Raw genomic sequence first — 26,490 nt, forward strand, 5'->3', positions numbered from 1 at the left:
TGAAAATGGGGAAGGTTACTGTAGTACTCCATGCCTTGACATGTTTAGGAGGGTCACCAACTTCTCTTAAACCTGTGTCCAGAATTTCTCCTACTACCTCCTCTCCTTTAATGTTCTCACTGCACTGACTAAGCCCTCTTCCCAATCTCTCTGGCTTTCACACTCCAGTCCTTCACCCTTTCCACTTCTCCACAAGCCCTAGTCTACTTCTGCATCAGTGGCTCTCCATGAGCCAGCATAAAAACTACTTCTTCTGTTGAGACTCCGGACACACCTGTGTGTGTCATATGCACAGCTGTGAAACAATTTTCACCCGACACTTCTTACCCTTCCTGTTTGCAGTGCATTCTGGTATGTTTCATTCTATTCTGTTCTCTTTTATTGTCAGCAGAAATGATGGTCAAGACCTACTAAAATTGAATTTACTAGTGCACTAATGGATTGAAGGACATATTTATACATGGATGTATTGTTTCACTGCCCACAAAGCATTAACTCATTTTATTCCTACAACAGCCCTGTAGAGTGGTTAGATTCTTTTATGTGCCTTTTTATAGATGACGCTACTTGGAGAGGGTGGTGATTTTCCCAGAGGCATAGTTGGGAGAAGGGTTGTCACTCTGTGGGTTGTAGATGAAAGGCAAAAGACAGTAGGCCTGTTGTATGTGATCAGTCTGTTAATTCATTGTCCCTTTACTGAGCACCTGCCCTGGGCAGTGCCCCGTGCTGAGACAAAAGGGAACAGATCTGGGCTCTGTCCTCCAGGAGCCCGGAGCCCGTGAAAGGCATCTTCCATCGGAATTATGTAAAAGTCTCAAAGCAGAGTGGTACTATTTTATCACTGAATTTTAATACTAGAGCTTGGACTGTATTCAACACCAACATCGGTGCTGGAGCGCCCAAGTGATGAAGACGTAGAGTCCTTAGGACGAATAGAGATCTGGGGCTGGGAGGGACGGACTCACGGGGCCGTGTTTGGAGGTGAAAACGTGCAGGTCGTTCAACTCCTGAGTTATCAGGTTTCTGGGGGAGAAGAGCCGGGGAGATGACTGGAGCCTCGGGCACACACTGCAGCTCAGTGCTTTGGGCAGAGGTCTGCTGACAGAGGCAAAGAGCCATGGGAAGAGGCAGGAGGAGACTGAAGGGACATGGTTTTCATAGTTGGAAAGAGAAGAGGAAAACACTACTTCACATCCTTAGAGCATGGATTTGTCTGAACTCTTTCCTTAGAGCTTTTGGCTTCTACCTCTGGAATGAGAAACTTACTCCCTCATAAAATGTTTGAGAAAATATAACTATGTTTTGATTTTTAGGATCATTATGACTGGGGACTTCGCGCTATTAAATCTGTCTTGGTTGTAGCTGGCTCCCTGAAACGAGAAGATAAAAATAGACCCGAAGATCAGGTACCGCAGTACTAACTTGGTTTTGTGGCGTGGGTAGCTCAACAGCTTCACAGAAATGAGAGTATATACCCGGATGGTGGGCCATGCGTAGTGCAACTTTGAACAAATAGAATCTCTGTTTCACGTAGAATATCCTGAGGACTGGCATTTCTTATGTTATAAAAGATAACTATTCTTGAGTATGAGGATATAAATACAGGAAAGAAAAGGGGATTTTCTAGGTGCTTTTGAAATATCAGCTACAAAAAATACCTTGGCGGTCATAATCAAATAATTCAGCAATCACTGGTTGATTTCCTCTGAGGAACATTTAGAGAATCTGATTAATTGATTTGGGAAATTAATCCTGAAAAGTCAGTGAACACATGATCTCACGGAGCAAAGTGTGTTCCTCTCATGGGCTGTACGATGAGCGTGAGGAATGGAACAGGAAGAATGGTCGCCTGACACCAGTGAAATGCTCAGGTGGCTAGTCACAGCTGCTGGGGCAATGTTCTGTCCCTGCTGGGGAGAAACAGTAACAGCCTTCTCTAATTTTTTTTTGGAAGCGTTTTTCCTTTATTAAAGAGTGAGAACAGTGGATATGCAACACTGTATATATTCTGTACGGCTTGAGAAGCTGAAAAACTCTATTCCTATGAGTTTCTTTTCACGTTAAAGGATACTTACATAATTTTCTACTTCCGTAATACTTCCTTCTCTTCCTCTCAGTCATAATTAACCACTGGGTAGGGATTTTCTTGCATTTCTTTGCTGTGTTATTATTGTTGTTGGATTGCTTATCTTCTTTCTGGAAAAGTCATGCTGATGTTCAAGTTACTGCTTTTAAAATCTAAAGCCCTCTTTAGTTTTCAGCCAATACAGAACAAATACCCAAACTAAAAATGGTTCAGTTTATCATTCTGAGATTCTCAGAGATTCTCTTTGAACAAAATGATCCGATGGGCCTGGTTAATTTATATCCTGGAGTCTGAGGATCAAGGAGGGAAGGGCCTCAGACTCTCTGTCAAGATCAAAACAGAGAGTTGCTGGAACAGAACCTCCTTCCTGACTTGAGTTTGAGGTTTGTGATATCAGCAGAGCCTTCTCGTGTTCTGATATGTGAACCTGGAAGCATTTACCCTTTCTATAGATAGAGTGCCATCCTCATGGAGGACCAGTATCAATATCCCATGCTTTAGATTTAAGGTTTAAAAATAACATCTTCAGTTGTCAAGCTGTTCGTTACACCCTGTATCGGCTTCTTCAATAAAGTGTTTTCTTTCTAGGTACTCATGAGAGCACTGAGGGACTTCAATTTGCCTAAAATAGTGACCGATGACATTCCCGTGTTTCTGGGCCTGGTTGGTGACCTCTTTCCAGCCCTGGATGTACCCCGGAGGAGAGCGCCACACTTTGAACAGATGGTCAGGCAGTCCACCCTGGAGCTCCACCTGCAGCCTGAGGAGAGCTTCCTTCTTAAAGTAAAAGGAGCATGTACTTTTCCATGGCAGCTCTTGGGATTTGCAGTGAGAATTACTCTATTTAAGTGATCTTTAACCAAAACATTAACTTACATATTCCACGGACCTTCATGCCATCTTAGTATGTTCTTTAAAGCGTTCTAACCCAACAGGCTTTACTACAGTAAACAGAAATAATTATTTTGTAGTTCGATGTGAGAAGGAACATACAAATAAGTCATGGTTTTAAGTGTAAGCGTACTTTTGTTCAGTTGATAAAATTTCTTCGTTGTTCTTGGTGACATGCATCAGAAATTAATTTTGCTCTCTTCTCTCCATCTTAGAGAAACTTGGAAGTAAATCCTTAGTACATGCTTTTAGTGGGGAAAGAAATGTCAACATGTGTGACATCTGACTTCTCACTTGTGCATATACATGCTCAATTTGGGTGTAGTGAATACACGGACGTTAAAATACACTTGGTATCTCTTGGGGCGCCTGGCTGGCTCAGTCGGTTAAGCGGCTGCCTTCGGCTCAGGTCATGATCCCAGGGTCCTGGGATCGAGCCCCATGTCTGGCTCCCTGCTCAGCAGAGAGCCTGCTTCTCCCTCTCCCTCTGCCTGCCACTCTGCCTACTTGTGCTATCTCTCTGTCAAATAAATAAATAAAATCTTTAAAAAAAAATACACTTAGTATCTCTTTTAGATATTGTCAAGGATGTAAGTCATTACTCAGGTGTGGATAATTAGCCTTGTACTGTTTTTGTTCAGCACTTCGTGAAGAGTCATTGGTTTTGTAAGTAATTCCTGCCACGTACCAAGTACTAATGTACCTCACTCTGCCTGTGGCTGTGACTCACTGAGTAATGGTTTGTCTTCATTCTTACTCCCATGTCGTACTTGGGGAAATTGAGGAGAAACTGTAGTTTGCACTTGTCATCTATTTTAACTTTCCTGGAACATAATTTTGTCAGTGGGAGCTGGCTTGAGTTGTCAGCCAAGAATTAAGCAAAAAATGGGTAGGGATTTTTTTCAGGGGGTGGGGGGAGCCAGGTTCTTGTTTTTGTTTTTTTGCTTTGTTTTTAAATGACCAATTCATTTAAGGAACCAGTGACTGACTGTTTGGTTGGCAGGTTGTCCAGCTTGAGGAGCTGTTGGCAGTGCAGCACTCTGTCTTTGTGGTTGGAAATGCAGGCACGGGAAAGAGTAAGGTATGGTAAATTGCCTGTTCGTTTTCAGCCATGGGAGGAACACATTTTGATCGGGCGTATTTTCATTTCTGCTGAGGAGTTCGTTTTGTCAAAGTCCCCCATAATTTTGAGTTGGAATCCGAGTCTCTAATACTGCTTTTTGATCCATGGACACTATTTTTTTTTCATATTAGTGGCAGGGAGAATGTAGCACGTAGAACCTTGTGTTCAAATAGGAAAAGCAAGCTGAGAGAAGATTGGGCTTTCCATATTTATCAAAACTACTTTTTTTATCTCTCCCAAGTTATTTTAGATTCTCCTTCCCATATCACTAAGAAAAACCCAAATATTTTCCTTCAGTACTTTCTCAGAAACAGAGTGCTCTGTAGGGGCAAAAGGAAACTTGAAAAGCAAGGGAGACAGCAAAACCCATATTTTGGGTGTACCTGTTATATGCTTTGCTGGGTGCATTATGTGTAATTTATTGTGCACAGCAATGATGTGCTCTGGGTATTATCCCTTTTTTTTTTTTTTTTTTTTTTTTTTTACCTCCCTGCTTGATTTTGTTTGATCTCACTGACAATCCTGGCAACATACTTATTTTCTTGGTTGGCAGACGGTATATGCAGAACTGCATGCATTTTAATTCAGAGTGCTTGGGTATAAACATACTGAGTAGCCAAAGACTAAAAATCATCAGACTGGGCATAGAAGACTTTAGAGCATGGGTGTGTATAGAACTTGCCAGTATTTAGATCCGAACCTGAAGTGGGACAATTGCAAAGGGAGGCCTAGTATCGGAATTTTCTAGTGAAAAATGTAAGAATTGAAATATTGAAGTAGATAACTGATAGACCTGTAATTATTTTGTTAGAGTAAGTTTCAGATGTGGGCCATGGTTCAGGGAAGGATAAAATTAAATTCTATAATTTCCAGTAGATTAATGGTTTCTAAAAATACAAGCTTAATATTCCTAAAGCATTCAATTTCTTTCATCTAGTCTTCACTGATTCTGTTCTATCCAACCTTTACTTAAGCTGATAGAATTAGAACACTGGAGCTCACGGCCATGTTACTTAGCAACTTACTCTTCCAAAGTATTTAGCAATTGTTTGTCAGTCCTTTGAACGCCTATGAGTCGATTAGGAAATGATAAATATCTAAAATAAAAGTCATGGCTTTTCAGAGAAAGTCAAAAGGATAGTTGGGACAGATATTTGGCGTAGGGTGTCAGTTAATTAAACAGACATAGATAAAGCATCTATCCGGTAAATTCTTATCCTCAAGGCTGCTTTTGCTCAATTATCTAGATGAGAGTTTCTCGGCTGCATTCACGGTTGCCATGCTGGGTCTGATTACTCTTTGTCGTGGAGGCTGTCCCATGCATTCACTGTAGGCTATTGAGCAGCATCCGTGGCCTCTGTTCAGTAGCGTGCCCTCTTCTTCAAGTGCAGAGCATCTCCTGCTAAGAACTGTTGCTCTAGGTCACTGGGTGTTAGAACACGTCCAAACTAGCATCACACGTGTCACCTGGGACGTTATTAGCAATGCCGATCCTCAGTCCCACCCTAGACCTGCCTTAGAAACTCTGGGATTAGGCCCCGCCATCTGTGTCTTAACACCCTCTAAGCAGTTCTGATGCGCCTACCTACAGGCAGAGTGGATTTTCATAACTTGAACAGGAACACTTGTTGACTTATTTGCACACAGGGTTTAAAATCTTAAATGATAGAGTGAGCTCCTCTAGCCTACATGGTTCAAAGAATCCGGTGAAGAGATCATAAGAGATGGTAGGAGTACATTTTTCAAGATGGTAATGAAAATGTGCACATGTCAGTTTTTCCTCATACTTAATATACTCAGAATATCTAGGGAAGGAAAATCCTTTAGAAATCATTTGCTTTCCATTTGCCTTACAGGAGTATTAATTTTCTTAGCTTTTTCCTTCTTCCCTTCAGATTTTGAGAACACTGAACCGAACATATGTTAACATGAAACAAAAACCTACTTGGAATGACTTAAACCCCAAAGCTGTGACAACAGATGAACTCTTCGGTTTCATACATCACGCTACTCGAGAATGGAAAGATGGCAAGTAGTATTTCCCTGTTACAAGTGCAAAAATTTTTTTATCCAGAAAACTATTTCTCAGTTCAGGCCAATTTCAGTCATAGTGGTAGATTTATTGTTTATGTGTTGGCATTATTGGAAATGGAGTAGCTCACAACAGCATTTATAATGAGTAAATTAAAACCAAATCTGATTAAGTGGTCAATTTGCATTCAGCAAGTTTACGCTCGGAGCTGTGTATTTTATCCCAAGTTAATTATGTCGGGGCTCCCTGTAAACCAGGCAAGAAGTGAACTTGAATGCCTCAGGAGAATTTGTAAAGTATCTGATGCAAGACACAGACTGAGTTTCAGGCAGACACTATTCTAGGCACCAGGGACAAAAGGGGACAAGTTTCTTGTCCTGAAAGTATTTGCAGACAAGCAGATCCTTTTGTTCAAATCTGTTACTTCCCATTTCAGTAAATGCACTAACGTTGGCATCATCTTTGAGTCCTTTCTCCCTTTCACACCTTACATCCAACCTCACAGCAAATCCTTTAGGCTTTACCTTGTCTTCCAGTACCCTTTGCCTTCTCTGTCTGGTCTCCCTGCAGTTCATTTTCCACACAACAGAGAGAGGGCGCTCTTCAAAATACGAGTTCCCTGCTTACAGTTTCCTTTGGGTTCCATCTCCCTTAGAATCCAAACTTTATCCCAGGCTTACAAGGTTCTGTGGGATTAGGGCCCTCATCCCCCAGCTCCGATCTCATTTCCCGTGCTCTACTCCTCACTTACCATAATCCATACACTCGGGCCTCCTTGCTCTTCCTTGAACATGCCAAGCATCTTCCCATCAAGGGCCCCTGCACTTGATGTACCCACCATTTGCAGCCTTAAGTTATGGAAGCGTCTGGTCAAATGCCACATCAGAGAAGGCTTCGCTGAGCATCCTGTCTATAGGAGCATGCCTCCCCATTCTGTTTGCTTACCATGTGTATCCACTTAATTTGGGGACAATCAAAATTTACTCTTTTTTATATCATCCTTTTTAATCATCTTTATATCATCTTTTTTTAAAGGACTTTGGCAGGAAAGGACTAATACCAGTTTATGCTGAAAACCTGTGGAAGCCGTTCAGATCAGTGATCATTAGAAAACGTTGCTGGCTTTTTTTTTTTTTTTTATGAGTCGTGGTAGTAGGTTTTGCATACTGTTGTTGATTTTTGCACAAAATATTTCACAGGAAACCTTCCACCTACGTGCATCAGAACAGTTTTTCTCATTATATACTTGAGTTTTGAAAAAGCAATGATTATTAAATACATCATGTAATACAATGTCTAGAAAAGTAGTGACAGCAAAAAGGACTGTGGGTTTAAAATATTTTTATTGGGGCACATGGGTGGTTCAGTCGGTTGACCGTCCAACTCTTTGTTTCGGCTCAGGACATGATCTCAGGGTCTTGGGATCAAGCCCCACATCCAGCTCTGTAGTCAGTGGGGAGTCTGCTTAAGGATTCTCTCTCTCTCTCTCTCTTTGCCCTTCCCCCCAAGATAAATAAATCTTTAAAAAATAAATGTTTTTATCTTCTCATCTTGTAAGGTACTAAGCCAATGACCAAATTTCTCAAAGAAATGTAAAACATCTGAATTAGCTTCAGAATTCTATCCCATAAATATTGGTTATAGAAAAACGGAGAAAGGTTAAATAAACTAGTATTTGGCCTAAAATAGATACTGAATATATGTACATGGAAAAGGATAATGTCTTCATTTGGTGTAAGTTTTGAGCTGCATGTATGTTACCCTCTATAAATCCCCACACATGTTCTTCAAGAAAGCTACTATCATCTTCATGGAACTGTGGGAAAGCCTCAGAGAAGGTAAGGTGCATCCTCCTGGAAGTGAAACCTGCCCATTGGTCTGCAGTCCAGATGTAGCTCAAAAGGTATCCCACATTGCCCATCAGAAAGAGGCAGCAAATGTACAGCAAATTTATTTACTTAATAAAAGAGCTTCCTATAGAAATAATAGCAGTTTATTTTAGAAATAAACACACAACTCTATTCTATATTAGGATGATTTACTCTTTTTTTTTTTTAAATTCAGTTAGCCAACATAGAGTACATCATTAGTTTTTGATATAGTGTTCAGTGATTCATTAGTTGTGTATAACACCCAGTGCTCATCACATCCTGTGCCCTCCTTAATGCCCATCACCCAGTTACCCCATTCCGCCATGCACCTCCCTTCTGAAACCCTGAGTTTGTTTCCCAGAGTCAAGAGTCTCATGGTTTGTCTCCCTCTCTGATTTTTTCCCACTTAGTTTTCCCTCCCTTCCCCTATGATCCTCTGTTCTATTCCTTATGTTCCACATATGAGTTAAACCATATGATAATTGTCTTTCTCTGATTGGCTTATTTCACTTAGCATAATCCCCTCCAGTTCCATCTATGTCCATGTAAATGGTAGGTATTCATCCTTTCTGGTGGCTGAGTAATATTCCATTGTATATATGAACCACATCTTCTTTGTCCATTCATCTGTTGAAGGGCATCTCATTTCCTTCCACAGTTTGGCTCTCATGGACATGCTGCTATGAACATCGGGGTGCATATGGCCCTTCTTTTTACTACATCTGTATCTTTGGGGTAAATACCTGTAGTGCAATTGCTGGGTCGTAGGGTAGCTCTATTTTTAACGTCTTGAGGAAACTCCATACTGTTTTCCAGAGTGGCTGCACCAGCTTGCATTCCCACCAACAGTGTAAGAGGGTGCTCCTTTCTCCACATCCTCGCCAACATTTGTTGTTTCCTGTCCTGTTAATTTTAGCCATTTTTACTGGTGTGAGGTAGTATCTCACTGTGGTTTTGATTTGTATTTCCCTGATGGCAAGTGTTGGAGCATTTTTTCTTGTGGATCATTTACTCTTAATGTATAGGTCTCTTCTCATCCATTTTGCGAGAACAAGCGAATCTTAAGCATGATGGACCAAAATGGATCATCCTGGATGGAGATATTGATCCCATGTGGATTGAGTCACTAAATACTGTCATGGATGACAACAAGGTGAATAATACCTTTTAGCTAAACAAATATCACACTGGGAGTGTAGGAAGATCTTTTCACTTGTTGATTTGAATGCTAGTTTTTAATCATTAACCTAATGTTCTTTATGTAATTGCTGTTTTGGTAAGTGGCACTATCCTGATAGTTCTCTTAATTTCATTGGTAAAGATTTGAAGGGAAATACATTTTTCTTGTCTGCATAAATTTAACCACCTTTAAAGAGAGATATACATCTGAGAATTTAGTTCATACATGCCTCACCATTTTCTAAGAGCCAGGCATAAATTATTATGTCTTCGGTTAAGTCTGCAGTACTTGGACAGTAAAAGGATGAGTTTGTGCCCTATGTAAATTGATGAAATATAGCTATTAAAATTAAGTAATTCCTATGGCTACAGAATGAGTGTAAATGCATTTCTAAGCATTTTGCTGTGGTTGATCCAGCATTCCCAACAAAGACAAAAAGTGATAGTCCAGGTCCGTGAGACACCACTTAAAGCAACACAAGGTCTGTGGTTAGGGTCAGGAGAAAGAAATAGGCAATCATCCTTGCTACAGAACAGAATTACTAACCCCCTTAAATGAGCGGTAATTACCGCTTCCTGCATTAAGACATTGTTCATCATAAAATGTAGGTCTGAGATCTTTATACTTGCATGAGATTCTATAGCACAATTGATAATTGTGGTATTTCAGATTCTAAAGAAAGTTTTTTTTTTTGTGTATGTGGTATTCAGGCCTTTTCATGTAATCAACTCTTAGAACAAATGTCTCCTATTTAGTAGTAATTACCACAGACATTTAAAGGTTGGCATGAATGAGTCCATGTTGGGGAGTTTGTTCCTCAAGGGTCAGTGAGCTCCCCTCAGGGATTAACTGAGATCTTTATGCAGACCACTCTTCAAACTCGGGAGAGTGAGCTCATTGCTTTTGGCACTTGTACCGGGGGCTCGGGAGAGGGAGTACTTGGTGTTGTTCTGGTGAGTTAGACGCATAGCCTTTGCCCCCCAACAACAACGCCTCTTTTCTGCTGTGCTGGTCTGTCCAGGTGCTGACCTTAGCCAGCAATGAGCGCATAGCACTCACCCCCTCCATGAGGCTGCTCTTTGAGATTCATCACTTGCGGAGCGCAACCCCGGCTACTGTTTCCAGAGCTGGTATTCTGTATGTGAACCCACAAGATCTGGGCTGGAATCCGTGAGTACTGCTTTTTTTTTTTTTTTTAAATTGTGGTAAAATATTCATAACCAAAAACACTCTCACCGTGTTTAAGTGTACACTTCAGTGGCATTAAGTACGTTCACATTGTGAAACAACCATCAGCCCCATCCGTCTTCGTAGCTTTCTTCATCCTCCCCAACGGAAGCCCCATCCCCATTAAACAGTAACCTCCCTTTCTCCTTTCTGCCTCTCTGAATCTGATTCTGCTAAGTACCTCTTAAAACTGGAATCATACGGTAATTGTCTTTTTGTGGCAGGCTTATTCAGCTTAGTGTAATGCCTTTAGAGTTCATCCATGTTATAGAATGTTCCGGAATTTCCTTCCTTTTTAAGGCTGAATGATGTTCCATTGTATGTGTACAACACATTTTGCTTATCCATTCATCTGTTGATAGGCACTTGGGCTGCTTCTACCTTTTGATGGTTGCAAATAATACTTTTGTGAACATAGGCATACAGGTATATTTTTGAGTGCTTCCAACTTTTTTGGATATATACCCACAAGGGGACTTTCTAGATGATGCGGTAATTCTATTTTTAATTTTCATTGGAGCCACCATACTGTTTTCCATAGTGGCTGCCCCATTTTGTGTTCCCTCCAACAGTGTACAAGGTTCCAATTTCTGCACATTCTCGCCAACACTTGTAATTTTCTCTATTTTTTATGACAGCCATCCTGATGGGTGTGAAATGGTATGTCAGTCTGGTTTTGATTTATATTTCCCTAATGATTAGTCATATCGAGCATCTTTTCATGTGCTCATTGGCCATTTGTGTATTTTCCCTGGAGAAATGCTTATTTCAGTCTTTTGCCTAGGTTTTAAATCTAGTTTGGTTTTTTTTATTGTTGTGGATATTTCTTTTTTCAGTCTTAGGTTTAAAACTAAAATTTTATGTGATCATTTGAAGAACGTATTAGCAAATAAATTGAAAGCTAATTGAATAGGCTAAAGATAATGAAATTAGCACCTGTATGATTTGTCAGTTTTAGTTGGACATTACCCTGTTCACACCTTGTACAAGTTAAGAACTCGGTATTTGTTAAATAAGTGAATAAGTAATAATAATAGTTCATATGGAGCACTGAGACATGAATCATTTATATAAATATATTAATATGTCATATAAACACATGTATATTCATATGTATATGTATAATAGCCATACATGAATAGCAGTAATGCTTTGATTCAGAACAGATTGACTTTGCCCACCTGCTTACTCTTCAGATGCTTGCACTTTCCAGAATTCATCCTGGAGGTCATGTGTTGCCGCCCCTAGCATTCCCACTAGGAGCTGCGGAAATAATGCTTGACCTCCGCAAGTGACACGTGCTTGCGCCTGGTGTGCTGCTGGTGTCAGAATCTTCTGTTGACCCTCTACCCTGCTCTGTGACCCCAGAGGCTGTCCAGGCTGCGCAGGCTGACCCCAGAGCCACTTCAGTGGGCTCCTTGCCCTCTGGCTTCCGGTTGGTTTGGCCCATGAGGAACCCTAGCAGGAAACGAGAGGGAGAGAGACAAGAGTGAGGTCAGGCTCTTTATTTCCCTGGCTCCCTCCCCGCAGTGTTGCATCAGGATGACTGTGTCCCTCAACGGCAGGTCACTCTCCTCTAAAATGTCTCTGTACGATCCATCCCTTCCACACCATGGTAGTCCTTCGTTCCCTTGTCCCTGCAGGCACAGGTACACTACCCGTTCCTCAGTTGATACCTGTGGCACAGCTCTCTCCCTTCATTTCCCTGCTCCATGTCCACCTTTGCCAACAGTCCTTCTAGATCCTTCCCTGTTACCCTGTTTTGAGGATGACCTCTGCTCCCTGCCAGATGCTTGACTGATGGCACTTCTCCAGGCTCCTTTCTCTGGATACTGATTTGTTCACTCGAGGTCTCACCACAGCAAAGTAGAGCCCTGCCCACACTTCTGTTTTAACAGGGTTTTATTGGATCTGTCTGGGGAAGGGGTGATTTTCAAAAGCCTAAAATGGAGAGTTCTTCTTGAGCTAATAGGTCCTTTCCCCAGCTAGGATTCAGACTGTCTTCTAGATGCTTCTAGGGGTTTGGGGCTGGCTAACAGAGAATCTCCAGTATTCCTTGATCCCCCTCTAGACAGAGAGCAGAGGCATTCTCCACACCCTCTTTCCTTCAGGGGACCCCTCACCCCTCTGGGTTTGGTCTGGCTTCAGTCATGAACCTCACAATTCCCAGGGTCTCAGTAACATCACCTGGAGATTCGTGCTAGTAAAAGCTGTCTAAATCCTTATTTCAAGGGCGCCTGGGTGGCTCAGTTGGTTAAGCGACTGCCTTCGGCTCAGGTCATGATCCTGGAGTCCCGGGATCGAGTCCCGCATCGGGCTCCCTGCTCCGCGGGGAGTCTGCTTCTCCCTCTGACCCTCTTCCCTCTCATGCTCTCTGTCTCTCATTCTCTCTCTCTCAAATAAATAAATAAATAAATAAATAAATAAATAAATAAATCTTTAAATCCTTATTTCAAGAAGGACTTTTATCTAGTAAGTCAAAGACTCTTAACTTGATTAGAAAAAAACACCCAATTTGCATTCCTATGAAAGTTAAACAACTCCGTCTTCACCATTACACTTTATTTTTACCGAGGTTTTTCTTTGATCCAGGATCAATGGGTAAGTTTTAATTTTCATGTGTGTGACCACAGACTCATTAACCAAAACAATGGGAATCTTCCCTAAAGGATGCTTTTATATTTTTACTTCCTACCATCAGAATCTTTAAATATACTACAGAAAAGTGGCTTTTTCAGACCGGGGGATATGTTTTCACTCCATATTTATTGGGTACATTGCTACCTTTAATGTCATAATATTAATTACAGGGTAACTTTGCATGTATTGACTCGTTCAATCCTTAATTACGTTCTGAGATAAAATTATCAACCTAGTTTTCCAAACCTGTATCTGAGGTCTCAATTTCCCCCAACTTTTTAACTTGAAAGTGTTGAAAATTACAGTAAATCTGAAATGGTGGTAGTACTCTATCCACTTTTTTCCACGGTACCAGTTGTTAGCATCGTCCAACATTTACTTTCTCTGTGAATGTATACACACTCTCACACAGGCATAGAGGCACATTTTCTCCTTTTACTTATTTTTGCAAAATTATCTGCAGACATTAAGCCCCTTCACCACTGTGTACTTGAGCATCTCTTCCCTAAGAACTAGGATGTTGTCCTACATGAACACAGTACAAGTAACGTGCTAAGATATTTGTTCTGGATACAGTATTATGTGTTAAACAGTAATTTTTCAAATTTTTTCAGTTAACTGAGAAATTTCCTTGGTAGGTTTTGTCTTTGTTTTTGTTTTTGTTTTGAATCCAGTGTCAAAGCAAGGATGTTTTGCATGCATCATGCATTGCATCTACTTGTCTGTATTTTCTCCTTTAATATAGACTGTCCGCCTACCTTTTTCTTTCATGACATTCACAGTTTTGAGGGTAACCTGCCAGATTCCCAGAAGAGTGACCCATTGGTGGCTGCAAGGTGGTGACTTTCTAATTCATTCCTTCTATTTACATAGATGAGCTGACATTTTCCTAAAAGAATTCCTCCTCCTCTCTCCCCCTAATCCCCTCCTTCCCTCACCGGTCTTTCTCCCTTCCATTTTCTCTCTCACTTTTTCTCTCCCTCTCCCTCTCCCTTTCCCTCTCCATGGGCATCATTTTCTATTCATGGTTTCTTTTCTTTCGGTTCAGTGGGTTAGAATTCATTACCAACATGATCCTATTGAACGCTTTCTTGGTCCCAAGTTTGCCAACAAGAGCCCCTTCCAACCAGCCCCTTACCTGTTCTTTTTCACTTTTTCCTCCCCAGTCTTGGAGCACGTGGCTTTCTGGCTATCCAACATGATTCTGGCTCCTTTCATTCTTCCTTCCCCTCGCCCAATTCCGTCATTTCTCCAAGAAGCCAGAAGAAACGACTTTTTGTATAAGGAATGGTATTTAGAATCCCAGAGAACGATGTTAAGTGTGCTCATTGCTACTGATAGGTCATTGCTTTTAGGCTCTTTCAGTGAATGGAATTAGGAAATATAGTTTCTTAATTCATACTGTGGGAAACCCTAAGTTATCATGGATAGAAGAGATGACAACATAGTTTGTTTATGGTATCTGTGATTCCATTTAAGGAATGAAAGTAGTATCATCATGTAAGCTTCTTAGACTTTTTTTTTTAAGATTTTATTTATCTGAGAGAGAGAATGAGAGAGAGAGAGCATGAGAGGGGGGAGGGTCAGAGGGAGAAGCAGACTCCCTGCTGAGCAGGGAGCCCGATGCGGGACTCGATCCCAGGACTCCAGGATCATGACCTGAGCCAAAGGCAGTCGCTTAACCAACTGAGCCACCCAGGCGCCCGCTTCTTAGACATTTTTTAAATTCACTGAGCTATTCTAAAAAATAATGTTATATACGCACTTAACAGACACAGAGCATATCATGTCAGACAACAAACATCCTTAAAAATCACATGAGTACGTGACTGGCTATTGAAATCAAATACTGTTCTACTGCTCGGTCCTAAGTGAGTTTACTAGGTGAATGCTGGATAGTTCATATATGTCTGTTGAGATCTTGAGAAATTGAGAAAGAACGGGAATTAGAAGAAAATTTCTAAAAAATTAGCAAGATTTTTTATTCCCATTAGAAAGGGATGAAATGCATAAAAAGGGATTAAATGGATAGAAAAGGAAAAGCATACAGGTAATGAATTATTTAAATTCATTCGGAATTAAATTATTTAATTCACTTAAAATTAAGTCCCTTAACTTAAAATTATTTAAAGCAAACACAATTGAAAATGAGATGTTCCAAATGGTGTATTACTCAACTTCTAGATAATGATGGGAAAAGGTGGAATATCTCTGGAATTTAGTCTGATTCTAAGAGATTCCTGGAAGATAAGTTTTGGGAGCCCCACCTTTAAATCATACTTACTCCTTTATTACTGTATGATATCCTTTTGATTTTGTCTCTCTCATCCTCTGATCTGCATTAGATGAGCTGGTTGTCTTTTTTTTTTTTTTTTTTTTAGATTTTATTTGAGATAGAGCAAGAGAGAGAAAGCATGAGCGGGGTGGAGGGGCAGAGGCAGAGGGAGAAGCAGGCTCTCCGTCGAGCAGGGAGCCCGATGTAGGGCTCAATCCCTGGACCCTGGGATCACAACCTAACCTGAAGGCAGGTGCTTAACCGACCTAGCCACCCAGGCACCCCAAGCTTGTTGGCTTTTACCCCCGCAATCCCATCCTTCCATCTTGGCCTCCTGTATATATTTGCAAAAATAGATTTAGAAATCATCAACATAACGCTGCCAGTCAGTATGTCTAACTTCTGCCATTTTTCCGCGTCACCGTGAATGATGGAGAACCTGCAGCTTACTGTGGGGGGCACGTGTATAACCAGAGTTCTCATGAGTTCCTGCTCTCCTCCAGGACACTATTCCAATCCCAGACTCGTGAGTAATACATTGAAAAGTTTTCAGGAGCCTGAAAACTTTGGCTACCTAGGTAGTTTCCAAACTCTAGGGTCTTAGAGTCGTGTGATCATATGAATAGCACTTCTGAAGAAGGGCAGGGCAACACAGCTGAATATATGGAACACATTTGCAAACGCTGAAGAACTGAAGATGCTCTGTTAGTGACCTGGATATTGGCATGATGATGATGCATTAAGGCATCACTATGTGGCTCCTTCCTGAGATAGGGGCACCAACCATCTCTCACGTAGGTAAGAAATAAATACAACCTTTTAGCATGTCATCTTCCACTGTATGTCATATAATAGCACTGTTTCATTTGATTATGTTCAAACGTATATCATTTCTTGGAAACCATAAGGGACTTTTTTATGAAGTAAGGTGGAAAGAATTGCCAACAAAGATCTGTATCTTCAGTTTTTGCCATTGCTGAAGGTAATAGTGTCTTCTTCTGAATTCACTATGTTTTAATGTCTATTTTTATTCCAAACTATGAAAATTTATCTGTAATTTATATGTGAAATTTTAAACTGTTGCTATTTGACAATACAGACTTTTTTTTACTCCCTAAGCCATATGGTGTGCTTGACCCCCCAGCAGAGGTCGTTTGGGGCCTTTTTAGGAGGGCATGCAAGATCACCTTTTGCCATGTCTCCTGGTTTGGTTGAACTGAAGTCATGCAAAGCCCTTTTCCCCTTCTCTGGCTCTCTTGAGGCTTCAGCCTCTAGTCATCCCCTCATAGGCTTTTACTCCTACCGACACCGAAGAGGGGTGGCGGTAGAATTTGTTGTAACGCAGCAGAGCACTGGCCACCAACTCTTGGGCCCTGTAGGACTCTGCTGCCTTTAAGAGATGCTCAGATTTGCCGAGCCAGGGTATGACCCCAGTTCTCAGACTTGAACCAACTCTGTGCTGGATGGCACTTCCTGAGAACTTGTTCTATGTCAGATAGTAATCCAAACACTTTCTGCACAAGAAATCGTCTCATCCTCAACGATCCAAGAAGTTTGTGAGAAACTTAAAGCAACTCAGCCTAGGTAACGGTTAAAAAATGGTGGAGCTGGGATACAGACCCAGGCAGTCTGACTTGAGAACTCAGGAGAGCAGTCCCCTTACCACCCCCATTACCCTAGTAAAGCTCCGGACACTAACATTCTGCTTCCAGCAGCTGCTGTGCGGCTGAACAAGTAGCGCAGAGGTAGGTGAGGCCTTCGTGTCTTCATTTCCAGTAACTCACACTTGGTTGCCATTGTTCCCTGGTGCCCACTGTCCCCACCACGCAGAGATGCTCTCTCAAGTTACCGTCTTGCACCTGGACTTCACATGAAAACCATTTCTCTTGGCCCTGAAGAGGTTTTGACAGTTGATGCTGTATAAGTCTCACTATAGTGTAAATGTAATTGAACGGTTAATAGAGCCCTTGTTGTGGCACTTTGTAAAAATCAGAGGGAGCCTTTTATAGGATAATTATCTTGCCTTAATTTCTTCTGATAGTAGAAATGTGAAATCTGATTTGCCTATAGCAAGGTATAGTGGTAATCGTATGGCTGCCCTGCTGGTGGCTAAATGTATTTATTATCACTGCCTTCTCTTTGATGAGAACTTTTCGAGCAGTTATTTTTCATTTAACATCACACAGTTTCTCCGCAGAGACAACTATTGGAGCTTCTAGGCTATGTTTCATTTTATTGATAAGTATGATTTTATTAATATGTTAAGAATACTAATGTATCAGAATTGATAACCTTCTATAAGCTCCAGATTAATACACATGTACCCAGGCGTGAGATAACCATTTCAGAGCTACTTATTAGAAACACATTATCTGCTTATTAGGTTGGAGTTACCTCTAATCCAATGCAAAAGGAGGGACTCTGAAATAGCCCCTGTGGAATTTTCACCTTTTTATATGTAACTGATTTGTCATTACTAAATAATTGATCCCAAGATTAATCAAGAAAAATCCCAAGCTGTTTTCATAAATAAAGCCTGCCCTATGAAACCAGTTTCAGTCCCTTAGGAAATGACACGTGGTACCTCCTTATAAATGCTCAGTAATGGCCTACTTAGACTCTATTATGTTTGCCTTCTAAGTGCTATTAGGAGTTTCTGTTAATTTTTTTCATTAAGGTAAAAATGGCCATTAGAACAAGTTTTTAAGGGGTCATTTAAAAATATTTTCCATTTGAGAAATAGAATGAACTCACTAACATGTCCCCGAAGGGTGGCACCAAGCTGTGTTGAGTCGGGGGGAAGCTTTTGAGTTGGTGGAATTTGGCTTTTCAAGCCTTGTGTTCAATAAAAGATTTTCTGTGTTCTTTTTCAGGTATGTGGCCAGTTGGATAGACAGAAGGCGGCATCAATCAGAAAAGGCCAATTTAACTATTCTTTTTGATAAATATGTTCCTGCATGCTTGGATAAGCTGAGAACAAGCTTTAAAACCATCACTTCAATTCTAGAGAACAGCCTGGTACAGGTGCGGCTTTGGGCACACCATCCACGCTCTAGTCCTGATGCGGTAGTGTGTGGCCTGACTGAGGCAGCAGGAGGTTTCGTTTGCTCGATGGATACGCAGAGAGGAGCGCCTGGGTGACCCAGTCGGTTGGGCATCCGACTCTTGATCTCAGCTCGGGTCTTGATCTCAGGGTCGTGAGTTCTGGCCCCGTGCTGGGCTCCATGCTGGGTGTGGAGCCTACTTGAAAAAATGAAACATAAAAAAAGAAGAGGCAAAGATCGCTGGCATCGTCAGGTTGCTCCATCTATCTTTCCCTTTCCCCAGCTCCATGTCCCCCAGTGTTTTTGCAAACCTACACACCTGTCACAGTCTGTTACCACTATGGGTTGTAGTCTGTTGGGGTTTTTTTTGTTTTTTGTTTTTTGGTTTTTTTTTCATGAGACTGTCATCTAGAGGGCAGAAGCTACCTTGTATTTATTTTGATATCCCCAGAAATTTACAGAGTTCCTTGCACATAGCGCACATAGCGGGGGCCAAGTATGTGTTTACTTAATCACTGTGTTCCTCCAAGTATATTGGAATAGAATAAGAAGAACAAAGTAGTAACAACCGTATTTATTTTTCTGTCTTCTAAGAAACTGGCCTAGAGAAGGGGCTCAGTATGTTTTTTGACTACAGTAAATCCAGCAACTAAAGATGCTGGCTAGTAAAAGAAAGCTTCTGAGCTTGATCACCCACGGCCCTCCCATGCTCTTCTTCCTTTCTGTTCTCCCACCTCCCCCAGATGCTCATAAAGTCAGGTCACTCCCAATGGAGAGTTCATAATACTCCAGTTACTAGTCTGTTCTGATTCTCCTTCTGAGACAGCTGGTAAGACTGAAGGGTATATGTGATAGGTTGTCATGGAAGCAAATGAAAATAATTCACAGCACACAGAAATGAAGGTTGTGATCTTAATCTCAGCATGAAGAAAAACAGTCCCCAGCCTTTACAAGTATAAAACTTCATAAAAGGGTTACAATTAGAAATCCTTTTTTTTTTTCCTCTAGGAACAAAATTGGTTTCAGAGTACTTTGTTACCATTAAGTTCCTATGTTACCAGATTTGTTTGAAGCTAAATTAGAAATAGTCACAAGCATAATAAGAAGAGAAAGTTCAGGTTTTTGGATAATTCACACACCAATTAAGTAAACGATAGTCTTCAACAGTAATTATCTGAGGTATAATTTATTTCTGAAAGCAGGTCTGAATTTATTCATAATGAATTAATTATGTGGTTACCCTAATTAGACTTCCTCTGGTGTAGTACTTGCAAAAGCATGATTGTGTTCTTTCTCAAGTTGACTTATGTATTGGTGTGATTCTCTGTAGTGTGAATTTTTTCATTCAAGAGTAGTGTGAAAATAGGTCAGTAGGAATTAATATGACTTTCCCTCTCACTTCCTTCTTTTGTAGTATTCAGAAATGGCATTTTATTCTCAGCTCCTTTTCAGCTGTTGTTTTATAGAGTAGTGTCTTTTCTGTGATTACTTGTAAGGACAAAATTCGAGATGAACGTGAGTACAAAAGGGAATACCTTCAAATGACTACTTTAAGAAATTAATGTGCTCCATTTTCCAATAAATGACATGTATTTGCTTTAAGTTTGGTTAGGTATATTGACTCCATAATATACACCAGAGTCTGATGTTACTAATTGCTGACATAGAACTGCTCTAAGTGTTTTCCAAGTAATGTGTTTGGGAGAAAACAGAAGCGATGAATTAGTAGAGTCTCCAGATCAGCGGATAACGTCACATTGAAATCTTCCAGTCCCTGTTTTGGTTTTGGTTTTCACAGTCCCTTAGAGCACCAGGGCTTTTCTTGATAACAAATGGGTGATTTTTATTTCTTTTGGAGGCTTATTTTAAATTGGCAGATACAGAACTATATAACATAATAGAAATCAAGAGAGAAGATTGAAAAACATAACAGGCGGTCAACTTTTCAAATTGAAAACCTTTGCAAATTATTTCCAGGAGCTATTTTCCAGGTTACCATGGGTTTTCCCCAGCTTTCATGACTGGGAAAGAAAGACCCACAGGCAATCCTGACCTGTTTTGTTCAGGTCAAAGAAGTAGCTGGAAAACATGTTCATGACTGGTTATTGTTACCTTTGGAAAGGCCTTTGCAAGCAAGCAGCCATGTCCCCCTCATCACTGACCTGATTGTCCTGAACTAAGGTCAGAACACTCAGACGGTGTTTCTGACCAACAGCACATTGCTGTCTGACATGGAAGGAGTGAAGGACAAGTTCCTGAAGAGCATTTCTTCCAAGGTTGAATTTAGTTTGGTGTTTAAAAAAAAAAGTCATGGGCGAAGGCTGCCAGTCTGACTAAGTTTATACAACAGGTGGGAAAAGCCGCTGCCAAAGCACTAAGGGAAAGTGGGTTATCTAAATGTCCAGCAAGAGGGAAATGAATAAATACCTCTCTGTCAAGTGGAATCTTAGGCACTCATTCCCACTGACACCGTAGGGCAATGCTCACTGGGAAGGCAAGATATCTTTAGTTTGCTACTGAGTGAGAATGTGAGCTGTAGACGACTCTGTCCGGTGACTCCCTGTTAAAAAAAAAAAAAAAAAGAGAGAGAGAGCTTAGATATATTCCGCATTATCTTTCCTTTGTGCCTATATGTATTCGTGTTCATTATAGTGAGTACAAACTGGATAAGATAGTCCTTTTTTAAAAAGACTTGATTACTTAGAAGATCGGTTTCATTAAAAGTGGCAAAGGTTTTCCTGTATTGCCTTAGAAAACCAAGGCAGTAATTTTTGTCTGTCTCAATGTAGCAAGTCCCAGATTGGGGAAAATTCTATAATCTCATAAGGAGTAAGTGGATTTGTTAGTATGTCCTTTGACCTTACTCTGCTATTAAGGAGTTGTCGCCCTAAGTAAATAGCTATTTATTTTTCTTTAGACTATTTGTACCCTTCTAGAATGCTTGTTGACTCCTGACAACGTACCTTCGGACAGCCCAAAAGAGGTTTATGAAGTCTACTTTGTCTTTGCTTGTATCTGGGCATTTGGAGGCACTCTGCTGCAAGATCAGGTATGTTTTGAGATAGTTCACAGAAATAATTTATAGCACCAGTTTTACTTGGGGGGCAGGTTGTGATGTGATCCCTGTGTTTTGTTGTTGTGTTTTGTTTTGTTTTTTTTTATATCATCATAAATCTCTGCCATTTGCCCTGTTCTCTTGTAAGCCGGTGTGTTTAGGCCAGCTCATCCAGGCTGGTAGCTCTAACTCTGGCAGATGCTGCCAAACCCATAGCCTTGCCCCGGTCTCTCTTCGGAGCTCAGGGGTCGGTGCTCCTGCCTGCCTCGGGAGCAGGGCCGGCGGCGTGCTCTTCAGACGCCGCTCGGCTCTCTGGCCAGAGACAGAGCTCTTCATCTGCCCCAGCCCCCGACGGCTCCTCCTCTCCTCCCTTTCTTATCCTCGGGGATGCTCTCATTCCTTCCAGTTGCTCGAGCTAAAAACCTGGGAGACCCCATTCTTCTTTACTTCTGAATCTCGTGATTATCAGACTCTTTCAGTCACACAACAGCTGTCAGGTCAGTCCCCACCTCCAAGTCCCTCCAGCCTTCATTCAGGAATGTATCATCTTTAGCTTGTCCTGGGCTGTCACAGTATCTTAGCTCAGGCTGCCGTCACAAAATACCGTGCCTTGGATGGCGTAACTGACAGAAATGTACTTTCAGTTCTGGAGGTTCAAGTCCAAGGTCAGGGTGCCAGCATGGTCAGGTTGTGGCTGGGACCCTCTTCCTGGCTTACAGACAGGTGCTTTTTTGCTGTGTCCTCACATGACAGAGAACAATAAAAAGCTTTCTGATGTCTTTTTTATAAAGGCACTAATCCCATAATGAAGGCCCAACCCTAATGACGTCATCTAAACCAAGTTACCTCCCAAAGCCCTGTCTCCAAATACCATCACATTGGGGGTTAGAGCTTCAATGTAGGGATGTGGGGTGAGAGGAGCGGACACATGCAGTATACAGCACGTAAGAACCTTGAAATCGGTTTCCCTGTCTCTGGCCTCTTACCTGCAATCAGTCTCTTACATGATTCCTGGGGTAATTACTGGGGAACCAGACTCAACTCAGGCCAGATCCTTTCCAAGGGTCTTGCCTTCAGCCTAACAGGCCACTATGCCTGCCCAGCATTCCTAGCATAGCTCATCTGTGGCTGATTTCTTTTGGGCAAACACTTGAGACGAGCTTGCTCGAGTGCGTACATACACATACACACATGTGTACACACGGCTTAGACTTGCTCAGGTGCCAAGTGGAAGTGTTTCAACATTACAGGAGGGCACATCTCCACCATGCTCCTCTGCATGTAGATTCTGTCATGTAATGTTTCCAGTAATTGTTCAGGCTATCTTCATGGTGCTCATAAAGCTCAGAGGGGCAAGGAGCTTGACCAAGGTTACACTGATAGGAAATGACAGTACCAGGATTCACACCCATGTACATCTCCAAAGGCAACCTGTTCCAGGGTACCTCAGGATCTCCCACGGTCATGACTGATCCTACAGGTACCCCTGAATCTTTGCCTTAAAAATAGATGGCACTCATCTTCTAGACTTTGCCAAATATTTCCGGATGTAAACAGGGAATTTAAATTGGAAGGCATCACAGCCAAGAGGGCCCCATATTTCCATTGGTTGACTTGGTGTAGGTCCTCAGATACATGGTTACTAAAACCCGTTGCCCAGTTCTGCTTCTCGTCACTAGGTTACCATAAACCGTGTCTATAAATAGGTGTGGAATTCACTTGGCCTGCTAGATCTGATTTTGATCCTTCTCAGAAGCCACATTTCCTTCTCTAATATCCAGGGGCTTTCTAAAGAAAAGCAGCCCATTTACTTTGAGTGAAAATCAAGAGTTGGTGTTGGGTGACTTCATGTGGTTTTTCTCAGGCACAATTTACAGCATGCGTGGACTTCTCCTTCATGGAGGCCCCAGGCAGAATCTCCCCTCTCCCCACCTTCCCCCTCCCCCATGTTTTCTTTTATGTCCTCCTGGGGTTCTCCACAAGGTTTTTTCCTTCGCTAGGATGTAAACCAGGTAAAATTTTGTGAGTAGGACGTGGACAGCAGAGATCCCTCTATTCCTGACCACCTCCCTCCCAGCTGATTGCCTTTTCATCTTCCCAGTTTTCAAACGTGGTGGCCTTCCTAGCAGTCCGTCAAGCCGGGCCCTGGGCCGCCACAGTGGTCACCTCACTTCTCCAGACACTCTCTCCCTAAATAAGCTTCATCTTCCTCCTCCTCCTCCTCCTCATCATCATCACCTTCACGTCTTCAAAAGGGCCCTAACTACGAAACAGTCAAAACAGAAGCTAGATAGTTGGAAACAGGAATGAAAAAGACGGAAGAAATGCTCTTAAGATAGCCATTTCTTAATTGAACAAATCGGCGCGCCTGCCGGATGTCCAAGAAGGTGCTTAGGCCTCTTGGTCAGCTATTTTACTGAATCTTCAAAAAAATAAAACCCCTATGTATAGGTACAACTACCCTCCTCCCCTTTTAACAAAAAAAGGAGTCGAAACTTAGCCCGCCTGAGGATGCCCAGGTACTGTCTGAGCCACGTTCCGACCACAGCACACTGACTCAGGTCCGGTGTTCTAAAGCCAGGCCATTGCAGGCAGCTTCCAAAACACGTCTTGGATCAACTCTCCCTGAGCTCCCATAAACCGCTCTTAGTACTTCTCCCTTGGCTTCTAAGGTAACAGCCTCACTGGTCTGCTTCTGTACCTCCCCCATAGTCCATTATCCTCTCAGCAGCCAGAGCAATTTTTTAAAATGTAAATTGAATTACCTGACACACTTGAGAGTTTAAAACACTTTAATGGATTCTGTTTGCCTTTCGGATAAAGTGAAAAATGTAATACTATTTACACGGCCCCTGGAGCTGGTCCTGCCAGTCCTTCCCTGCTTCTTCTGCCTACCCCTACCGCTCCCCCCACCTCCCACCCCCGTCTGCCAGCTGCAGTGGCCACTTCTGGAACACAGGGTCTGTCATACCACAGGATCTTGGCCCGTGATGACCTCTTCCTGCTTCTTGGAGCCGTCTTCTCCTTAATCTGTGCTGGTTTTCAAAGATGGCTCACCTGGACATCCAATTAAAATAGGTTCACCCCCGGGCGCCTGGGGGGCTCAGTTGTTAAGCATCTGCCTTCGGCTCAGGTCATGGTCCCAGAGTCCTGGGATCGAGTCCCACATCGGGCTCCCTGCTCAGGGGAGGCCTGCTTCTCCCTCTCCCTCTCCCTCTCCCACTCCCCCTGTTTGTGTTCTCTCTCACTGGCTTTGTCTCTCTCTGTCAAATAAATAAATAAAATCTTTAAAAAACAAAAAAGAATGTCACTGGAGAAAAATGGGAGTTAAGATCTTAGAAAGTAGGAGACTGCTGAATGCCATGGCCACTCAAACACACTGTTCTTAGAGTTCACCGAAGCTCACTGTGGTAGATGATCCTGCAGATACAGAAGTCACTATGCCAGGTTGTGCTGTGGATGGAGGGAGTTAGCGGGCCAGGTCGTCCAGTGGATGTTGGAGACAGTAGGCCAGGTCTTCGTATAGATACAGAAGGGTTTTATAAGCTGCTGATACACAATTGCCATTTCCCCTTCTTTGTTTTCCAAACCCTAATCTAGTAGCAAAGGGCTTGTATAAAAAGGAGCACCTTCTAGCAAGGAGAGCCTGTTCCCTACCACTCTCAGTCCTCTCTGTAGGGCAGCAGTTTGTCTCTTGAGAGTTTTCAACTGGACCGCTCACCTGTGCCCTGCTAGAAAACCAAGAACATGCCTTTCCTCATCCCTCATGGTGGGGGTTTCCACATTTCGAATTTCAAAAGATAAACAGTTTAATGACTTGAAGGAATGAAATAGGGTTACCAAATGTTTACTTTTCTAAATAAGGACATTTATAAACAAGGACCATAATGAATACCATAATTTTATAAAAGGAAAGCTATTTCAACACCAAAAGGTCCAAGAAGCCTATAAGCTCAAATAGAGGGCAGTATTGAAATCAAATAATCTTACCAGTTTTTTAAAAAGTATTCCTTTGTTCTTATCTTTTTTATTTTATCACGAATTGATATAATATTGGTAGAAATCAACACCAGTGTTTGAGAACCACTGTCTCGCTGAACCTAGCATAGTAATTTGCATGAGAGCTCATTGTTAAATTGAATAACCCAGGGGTAGGTAATCTGAAGTTCACCTAAACTTACTTTGCTTTTTAAGTTAATAATTATTCCAGAAAATTTGTACCTGATGGATATATGGCAATTATAGCTTTCTGCCTCTTTGATATTATCACTCATTCTAAGTTCCTTCTAGTTACTTATTTTTCTTGGGTCAGTTACTCAATCCCATTTGTAATTATAACTCTTTACATGGCAAATACTGTGTTGAACAGGATTTGGAGGGGCTTTTTGTATGTGTTAAAATTACCTCTAAGTCTGCAGTAAGGATTTCTCTTGTTCTCCTTAGCTTTCTGGCTCTCAAGCTGAATTCAGTCGGTGGTGGCATAAAGAGATGAAAGCAGTAAAGTTTCCATCCCAGGGGACAATCTTCGATTATTATCTGGACCACAAAACTAAGAAATTCTTGCCTTGGGCTGATAAAGTCCCCAAATTTACTATGGATCAAGAGGTACCTCTGCAGGTAGGTGGATGGAACGTAGTAACTTTCCAGCCACACTGTGCTGCTTTGAGCCTTTTTGTTTCATGTTTGAGCCGTCCTTCTTTTCCTGCCTGATGGAAAAATTTTTGTTGATATGGTCAAGCATATATAGCATATTGCCTGGGAGAGAAGAATCTTAGTTATAAGAACAACTAGTGAGATGGCTCTTAAGTTTCATGCAAACTTTTTTATTAAAAAATTTCAGCTTAAGTCTAAAATAACTGCTTTCTTAATATCTCAGACATTTTGTGAGGTTTATTAAAAATCAGACATATTTGTTAGTTCCAGTGATTCTTGTATCTGACCATATTGTGAATTTATTAGACAGCACTTTTCACATACAACGTCTTTCCTTTAGCCCCCTAAGCCATAAAATAAATGTGTTCAAGCTCCTCAACTCAGAGGTTTCCAATTCTCATGGCCGCTGAGAA

General features: G+C 41.6%; 1 protein-coding gene across 1 annotated transcript in view; it reads left to right on the forward strand.

Annotated features, from left to right (window-relative positions):
• The window catches only part of DNAH11 (dynein axonemal heavy chain 11), a 327,809-nt gene that overhangs the window by 150,101 nt on the left and 151,218 nt on the right, over positions 1-26,490 (forward strand). Inside the window, exons 37-45 of the mRNA XM_027574450.2 lie at positions 1,314-1,406; positions 2,675-2,869; positions 3,981-4,058; positions 5,996-6,128; positions 9,029-9,156; positions 10,205-10,353; positions 18,199-18,349; positions 21,287-21,418; positions 25,868-26,041. Coding sequence (XP_027430251.1) covers positions 1,314-1,406; positions 2,675-2,869; positions 3,981-4,058; positions 5,996-6,128; positions 9,029-9,156; positions 10,205-10,353; positions 18,199-18,349; positions 21,287-21,418; positions 25,868-26,041 — 1,233 coding nt within the window. The remainder of the gene's footprint in view (positions 1-1,313; positions 1,407-2,674; positions 2,870-3,980; positions 4,059-5,995; positions 6,129-9,028; positions 9,157-10,204; positions 10,354-18,198; positions 18,350-21,286; positions 21,419-25,867; positions 26,042-26,490) is intronic.

The sequence above is a fragment of the Zalophus californianus genome, chromosome 12 (assembly GCF_009762305.2).
Source record: "Zalophus californianus isolate mZalCal1 chromosome 12, mZalCal1.pri.v2, whole genome shotgun sequence".
Classification (NCBI taxonomy): domain Eukaryota; kingdom Metazoa; phylum Chordata; class Mammalia; order Carnivora; family Otariidae; genus Zalophus; species Zalophus californianus.